Source organism: Thermobia domestica, chromosome 1, assembly GCF_964235325.1.
Source record: "Thermobia domestica chromosome 1, izTheDome1.hap1.1, whole genome shotgun sequence".
NCBI lineage: Eukaryota > Metazoa > Arthropoda > Insecta > Zygentoma > Lepismatidae > Thermobia > Thermobia domestica.
The window spans coordinates 58,298,036-58,307,024 of record NC_137454.1 but is presented as its reverse complement, the minus strand read 5'-3'; the positions used below and the strand labels follow the sequence as shown (position 1 = coordinate 58,307,024).

The 8,989-nt window shown below is 31.4% G+C and overlaps 1 protein-coding gene across 1 annotated transcript in view; it reads right to left on the bottom strand.

Moving 5' to 3' along the window:
- Positions 1–2,098: 2,098 nt before the first annotated feature.
- Positions 2,099–8,989, bottom strand: part of LOC145684993 (putative defense protein Hdd11-like) — a 32,173-nt gene continuing 25,282 nt past the window's right edge. Inside the window, exons 5-6 of the mRNA XM_081757338.1 lie at positions 7,958–8,024; positions 2,099–2,276 (exon numbers count right to left, since the gene is read on the bottom strand). Coding sequence (XP_081613464.1) covers positions 2,271–2,276; positions 7,958–8,024 — 73 coding nt within the window. The 3' untranslated portion in view covers positions 2,099–2,270. The remainder of the gene's footprint in view (positions 2,277–7,957; positions 8,025–8,989) is intronic.

Here is an 8,989-nt window from a genome sequence, read left to right as displayed (position 1 = left end):
CTTTCACAAGCACCCGAGATATTAGAAACAGTGTAGAAAGCTAAAATTGATCCATATGGAACTCCGTGTTTAATGCGCCTTACCTGTAACTTTATTGTTGTTATTTCAATAAACTTCATGCGATTAATGATAGGATTGAAGTCATCAGTTAGAGTGAACGGTAATTTCGTAATTTTGTAATTTATTTAGCAAAATTTCGCGATGAACCCAGAAAAAAAAAATGTTCTATTATTCTTTCTTTATATACGTTACTTAGAAAAACAACAACTGCGTTATTGATTGCTTTTTCCTAAAACCAAATTATTATTATTATTATTATTATTATTATTATTATTATTATTATTTAATAAAGAAAGGATATTAATGTGTTATACGTAAATTCTAAAATTATGGAAAAGCTAAGTTAGAAACAGTAATTTCCTAGGCCAGTGGTTGATTCTTTTTTCTGTGTATGTCTGTTTTTGCAATTTAAGATCTTCCGGAAATGTGTGTGTTTCAAGAGATGAATTGTATATACTTAATAGTTACAGGAGTAAGGAAATGTTTAATGCACATTTTAAGCAGGTAGTGAGGAATATTGTGGAGTACTGATTTGTCTTCATTTGTTTAACAATTGACCTTATGACTATGTGGTAGGTGTTAAATGTAGCTCGTCTAGAATGGCTTGTTATCTGTAACACTGAAATAGTTCGAATTTATAAACTAACGAAATACTGCACATTACTATAAATTTACAGTAATTTACTTAGTGAATTATCTCGTAATATTTTCTGCATTTGGGTATGCCGTGTTCTAATATTTTAACTTTAGTTACAAATTCTGCAAGCGACTAAGTCATGGTGGTGAAACTATGCTGTTTTACGTTAATTTTTACACCATTTTCTGAATATGATCTAGCAATATTGACAAAATACTTTCTGTGTAGATTTGCAATATGATATTTATTTATTGTTTCTCCGACATTGCAAATTAATTTTTGTTGTCCTTTTTCTGATGGTTCATTTACTATTTGCCGCAGAGCTTTGTTTCTAATTCTAGATTATTCTGTTTGATGTACGGATTCTTTGCTGCTTCCTTTGAGAATACTTGTATGTTTTCTTAGAATGAACCAGAGATTAAGATATTTGATGCATCCAGTAAAAAAGTTATAATTTTACACAAAAGAGTAAAATGTGCCAAATTGAATTCGGTATATTTTCAATAATTTCATATCTAGTTTTATTGAATTTTAAGTTTTCTACAACATTCTGTTTTAGAGGTTGGAACAAGAAATTATGGCGGGCACTGCCCACTCTAGTCCCTCCATGACTACAGGCTTTTGAGTAATCTCTACAATTTTTTCTTACTGCTATACTCGGCATCACAATTCATCGGCTGTCACTGCTCGTATGTAAATTCTTAAGTTGTCAGTAGTACATTTTGCCAAATTCTTACACATACCTTTGTTCCTGCAATTAGCATGACTTTTTACGATTCTTGAAAACACATATCCAACTGTAATTTCACGAAGCTCACCGCTTTAACACGAACGAAATACTGAGTATCCGAAAATATCAGTATTTCGTGCTCATCTTTTTGTTTAATACTATACTGAAATCAGACACAAACTTTATTATTGTTATAAACAGTGCTCTGAAGTGACCACATCTACATTAGGGTACAACTAGTTCTTTACCTCCCTGTTAACCGGACTCAAAACCTCCGTTTTTAGTATAACTAAATGCTATAGATTCTAGTCTCTCAACTTTAGCTTTGTCCTAAAAATAGCTAAACCTGTTCGCTAAACGAAGCGGTAATGGTAGTGCGAGGAAAGAATATTTAAGAACAGGCCACTGGCAACTATAATAGGAATAAAAGTATATCCACCGGGATATATAATAAGAATAAATGTATCCAGTGTACACTTAAACATATATTTCCATTTGAAACTGGCTGCTGGCCAATATCTTTTCTGAGTATAGTTCGTAACTTCTTTGTTAAGCCTTGTCAAAAATCTTTAGTTTTAATATGATTTTTAAAATGTATGTGCGAATGTACTTATACATACATACATACACGAATATAAGTTAAACCAGCTAGGTGTTACAATAAACAAGAATTTCTATAAAAACAAAGTCTTTTATTACATATTTGAATACAGCAAATAAAAATAACACAGACAAACGACATGCAAGCTTAAACTATCTTACATTTAAAAAAAAAAAAAAGTGCAATTATAAAATGCAAGTGCGTACATATTCGCGATTAGCTTCGTTCTTCGAATTCTTCTTTCAATTCTGAAACAAAAAAAGATAATCAGTTAAAAAAAAAGAAATAGCGATACATTTACTCATACAGATGACAAATAGAAACCACTGGCCACAGGAAAATAAATTTTATAGTAAGTTTATACAAACTAAGTACATAAATAAGAAACGGAAAATCTACTTTAAGAAAATTTTATGCAAACAATTTTTGGATTTTTTTTTTATTATGAAGAGCAGTGGCGTATTTAAAGGAGGGGCTTCTGGGCTTAAGCCCCTTCCCCCGAATTTTTTTATTATTTCAAAGTAAATTAAATATCTTGCAGAATTTTTAGATTTCCAGGAATAAAGTTTGCAAAGCCCCTCCCGAGACAAAATCGTAAATACGCCACTGATGAGTCTGGAAAGATGATTTTAAAAAATCACAAATTATACTATTTTTTAGATGATTGTCATCTAATAATTTGTTTTTACGATGCTCTATTAATTTGGAATGGACACATGTCATACGAAATTAATGAAAATTCTTGAAAAAAATTGTTATATCGGCAGGAATCGGTGAATATGCTCATTAAATTTTATTTCTCTTCAAACTGACTTCGCATTGTGGTTTCCGCTTCTATATACTAGAGATGCAAAAAAGCCGGCTTTTTTGAATCGATGGTTTTTTTCACATAAAAAGCCGGCTTTTTTGGGAAAAAAAACGAGAATTTTGGAAATTTTGGCTTTTTTCAACTTCATGATTTTTCTATCTAAATAGCTTTCTTATAGTATATTTTATAGTTAGATAAGAATTCCATGACCTGAATGTGATATTTCGCTCTGAAATTCACCATCAAGATGGATGGAGCACGTGTTTTACGAATTAAAGCTAACATGAAGAATGTAGTATTTGAGGGTAATTTTAGAGGCTATTTAACTTTATTTTAACTTTTGAGTTATCGACATCTCTTTTCTTCTCTAGTTTGTCATCCGTGTTTCATTTCTAAGAGCTTTTAGTACTCTAGCTTCTAGCGCAAAAGTTAAACTTGCCCGTTTTTCTATTTATCCGTCAAAGCGTACGTTTTTCAATATATCCGTCAAGCCGTACTTCCATATTTCTGTTATACTGTAGCTGTGAAGTGATTTAGCAATAATTTTCCGGACACAACCTTGAATACCAATTTATACAAATAATCAGTAGCGGATTTAGAAAAGTACTTTAGGAGGGTTTATTCTGATTGTTTCGTTTCCTAAAAAGTCCTAATTTTATTTGGGAAGTGCTTGAAGTTTATGAGTACAGGCATAATATTTCGTTTCGTTTATATGTTTAGCAATAATCTTCCGGATACAACTTTAAAAATCATTTTATACTGAGAATCAGTGGCGGATTTAGAAAAGTATTTTGGGAAGGGTTTCTTACTAATGTTTAGTTTTTTTAAACATTCGTAATTTTTATTTGACGGGAGCTTAAAGTTTGAGTAAAGGCATAAATAATAGATATTTCGTTTGTTGCAGACATTCCGTAACTTTGGGGAACGGGCTTCAGTCCGAAAGACAGCCCCCCTAACCTTCGCAAAACCGTCACTGCTGGTAATTAGTAATAATAACGATTTAAAAACAATAAAAAAGGAAGTCGCCCAACTCACAGTACACACACTATTTCTACATTCACAGATGGAATGAAGAAAAGCTTTGTCAGAATGGTCGAATGCTGGTTGAATCCCGGACTTCCCGATAGAAGCGCAAAAGCTAATCACTCAGTCATGTTTGTTGTGGAGTTGTATTTAGCTTAACTTAAATATATTCCGTAGTTTTTTTTTTTTTGGGGGGGGGGAGGGGGAGTTCCGTAATGATATGTTGAATCCCTCTTGTTAAAAATTCTGAAAACTTGAGGATTGGGTAAACTGTGATGGTGGTTCTATAAAACTTAACTGTAGAATTTCAAGAATATACAGAACCAAAAGCTCTAGATGTGCAGCCTTTAAGTGTATCATATAAATCTAAGTATTTCTCTTATGTTTTATTTTAATTTTATTTTGTTTCAAAAAGAGGGTATGGAATATTTTGAACTAAAAATACTACATACTATTTTGCTAGTTATTTGTGTATTATTTTAAAAGAAGTGTTTACTTTTAGGGTTGGCTGGTTTACACCAACTTTTTTTTTTAATAACTGGTTTAAACCACAAAAATAAAAAGAATGAAAAATGCGAATCGTGTGAACTTCATGGTAACGTTTCCAGATATCAAACCACCTGCAATAGTTTTATTTCCCTCTCACTTTTTAATCAAGGTGTCCCATGTTCAATTCTCGGTCGAACCACAAACCTTCTTTCATGCGTAACCCAAGTAGCGGTTCGGATGTCAGTTTAAGTGAAAGTCTTCTCCTTGATAACCTCGGTATTTCGTAAGGATGTTAAGCCTAAATATACGAAACAGACCAAATTGTATATTTCTGCATGCCTAAATGCGTGTTGTTTTATAAAGAAGCCAATATTGCTTAAATATATTGATAGAAATTGGTAAAATTTATCGATTGCCTACGTAGCTTCCAACATTAGCTTGGATTGGACTTTCAATGATATCTACGTACCGGTACTAAATTTGTAATTTAATACCTCAGTTTTAGCGTACTGATTATGGTACGTTGACCTTTAAATTTTACATGCAAAGCAATAACAGGATTTTCCCGTTATTGTCTTACATTTCAAGTAATGACGGGATTTTCCCAATGGCTAGGGCGGGAGATTCTCAACTTAAGAAATTTACTGACCGCACTTCTTTAAGCTTATGGGAGTTCTTCCGGCATAACCCCGCTGTTGCATAATAACATCAAGGCGAAACAAACTTATTTCTGTGAATATGTAATATAAATACATAAAGCAAAAAATCTAAGTCAAAAAAGCCTGGTTTAAACCAAAAAAGCCTGGTTTAAACATCCCCCAAAAAACGGGTTTTTGGCATTTTCAAAAACAACCACGGTTCTTGCCAACTCTGCTTACTTTTGTATATAGGAGGTTAAAAAATTCTTATTATATACATTGGTTAATCCTGTGGAATTCATAATGTAAATATGTTGAAGAAAAATTGTTTGAAATATTTTTTCGAAATTCATAGTTTATTTTCGATGTTTTATATTATTATCAGCATCAACCACTAATTAAATGATTTTTTGTGTTATAGAGAAGCGATACAAAGTCTGTTTTATCAATTTAAAGCAGTATTTTGAAAAAAGCCCAAAATTTCCCAAGCAAAAAAGCAAAGCAGAAAAAACCGAGTTTTTTTTCCAAAAAACCCGGTTTTTTTCCGAGCCCTTGCATCTCTACTATATACAGTACCACCATGTATATAAATAATTTATTTGAATGGCTACTACATTGCTAGTATATTTTTACTGCGCATGAGCAGAAAGTATCTACTCTTATTCTAGATGAATATGTTTTTCTTTATTTTTTCCCAAAATTTTAATATTGCCTTTCGTTAGCCTAAGGACCACAGTGATTTCTCCACTGAGTCTCAAGGGCCGCCAAGACCTAGCTAGCTCGTAATACTAACACACTAGCGCCAACTTGTGGGAAGCGCAGAATTGCTCAAAACTTCAATTGTGCTTGGTTAGTCAAAGTGTACAGCGCCATCTTGTAACGAATAGTACAAAACCTGTTCTGTAAAATTTCTGCTGCGTGATCACTTGTTTGGATGATTCAAGTACTTTCGGGTGTTTTCGAATATGCTCTATGCACCAAAGACTCTTAGTTGTCTACTGTTTTTATACCACGAGTTAAACAGTTCCAAATTTTGAATTCGGAGAGGCAAGCGCGATCTGAAAAGCGAACTTCAGTGTGACTAGTGTGTTGAGTGTCTTAGTGAGAATATAGTGTGTTTAATTGTGAATAGATAAAACCAGTGTATTCTATTTATTCGGAACCCCTGCTTGTGATTGTATTAACTAGCATTATTTTGATTTGAAGTTACTTTGCTTTTGTGTGGATTTGTATAAATAAATCTGGAAAAGAAAGGGAAGATAGTGAGTGAGTGCAGAACGTTTAAAGAACAAGGGGAGGGGGCATCGATATTTCGTGATTGAGCCAAATAATAAGGCAATCGGTGTAATTTGCCAAGAAACTATCAGTCCTAAAAGAATACAATATAAAATGTCATTATGACACTAAAATTCTCAGAATTATACCAAATTTACAGGAATCCTACGGTTATAAAAGTATGAATCTTTGAAAAGTGGATTGAAATCTCAGCAATTTTTATTTAAGAAAGTAAATGCTGAACAAAAACAGCAATTTGTGCAAGTTTCCGTGTGACTCATTCAGTAGCGAAATATGGGAAACCATTTACTGACGGCGAATTAATCAAAGATTACATGATTGTAGCAGCAGAAGAAATAGATCAAGGAAAAGGTAATTTATTTTTAAAAAAATCAGTTTGTTAGCAAACACTGGCTCGAAGAGTAGATATTGCTGAAAATATATTAACTCAGTTGTATGAAGAAAACCACGTTTAGAGTGGTCCTCTTTTTTGAACTCCGAACATTAACCGAAATTTTCTTTAATGAAAAGAATCTTTCTCTTGCTGAGCTACATAACAATGACTGGTTATGGAAGTTTGTATCTTATACAGGTTTAACTAAACATATGAATTACCTTAATTTAAAGTTACAAGGAAAAAATACAATTTCTGCGTGATTTATGCACTCATATTTAGTTCTTTCCATAAACAAATGTTTTGTTTCAATCTCAATTGAATGATGATAATAATAATAATAATAATAATAATAATAATAATAATAATAATAATAATAATAATAATAATAATAATAATACATGTCAATATTCTGTCAGCAAACTGAGGCTCCTTTTCCGGTAAATTTTGAATTTAAGGTTTGGCTGCTTTAAAATTATTATTATTATTATTATTATTATTATTATTATTATTATTATTATTATTATTATTATTATTATTAAGATTTTAATGCAATTGCAAACGTCAAGAATTTTAAAAATCTTTGACGCCGACATAGAAGCCCTTGCCCCAGAACTTAAAATGGAAATGATTGATTTGCAGTGTAATGATAAAGAAAAATATTTCAACTAATTGTTGGAATTCACATAGTTTGATCAGTTGCATAAATTTACTCGTGGTATTCTTTGCGCTATCGGAACAACTTATCTGTGAGGGAAAAAAAAAATACGGATCCAATTTAACTGATTTGCATTTGAAGTCTGTTGATAATTTCCACTAGTAAACTTGATCCACAACTGCAAACAATTATCAGTGGGAAGTTACAGCTACATAAATTTCATTAATCATAATTAAAATATTTAATTTCATTATTGAATTACCTATGAATATCACTTATTGTGAGTTTCTACGATAAATAATATATCTTTAATTGAACATTTAATGTAATTTCATTATGTATGGCACTTATTGTATTTCTTAATTGGTCATATAAAACCATTGATTATTATTTTATATGATTTGCTTCGTAAATTTTACAATTGAATCAAAATAAACTGGCAGGCCGTAGTTTGGAGATTCCTGGTTTAACATATTGAAAAGTTATGAAGTTAGATGTGAAATGGCTTTTCGATATTTGCTATCCATTCAATCTTAATCACATTTTGCTAGTGAAGATTTTAATTCATTTTACATTTTGCTACGTAATGTTTGATATAACAAGATCTAGAACAAAGTGTTCATATGTAAGAAATCATAACTTACCGTCACATTGATCTCTTCAGTTGGAACTTTCACCCAATATTTTGTGGCAGTCTCGGCGATTGTCACACTAAAAATTGGAAATAAAACAATGAGTCTTAAACCCGTAACAAGAAATTAAATTCAGATGTTACTTTGTGAAAAACTTTTAAAAGATTAGTAGAATTGTGTTTTGCGTTAAATTTGTAACCTATTGCAACAACAAATACTAGACATCTTCCACATAATACAATTTAACAAAGTAATGTGTGTTAAGACATTTTAACGAAATTTTATCTTGGAACAGTGACAAGATTAGAAAGCAATTACAATAAAACTTCTCTCTGTTGTGTAAGAGAGGAATGCTTCAAATTCATATTCCTTCTGTTTTATAGTTCTTTATTTAAAAATAATAAAGACTTAAGGAGTCCTATGGTCCAGCTTCTGCATAGCATAAACTGCAATTCCCTGGTTCGATCTCAGCTCGCGCCAAGTGGACTTTGTGGTGGACAAACAGCATATGTGTAGTTTTTTTTATTCATTTCCACCATTTCATTCATTTCTCATCATCACTGTCTCCTTTAGCCTACACGGCATAAATATGGGACGTAAAACTTAAAAGATTTCATAAACTGCAATTCACGCTAGGATCCCTCTGTATTAATCCAATCTAAGGAGATTGTTTTTTTTCCCTAACTTCTAATAAATAAATAAATAAATAAATTTTATATTTATTTATTTATTTATTTATTCCATCCATCCTCTTCTTTGCCTTTTTCAATTGTGCATTTATAGGCTATTAGGTAAGAACTTCAATAACTAAAGTAAAGCAAATTAATAAATTTAATACTGGCCTACAAAACCAATTTTCGTTTTATTACAAAAATAAATAGGTTTTATGGCCGGACTAAATAAATTGTCGCCTGATATTACAATTATATCAAGGCTTGCAACTTGCATACAGTATCTAAAACAATTAAGATTGGAATATCTGAGTAAGCGTATATTTTTCACTCTGGCACGAAAAGAACGCAGCTTATCAGTTGCATATAAGAT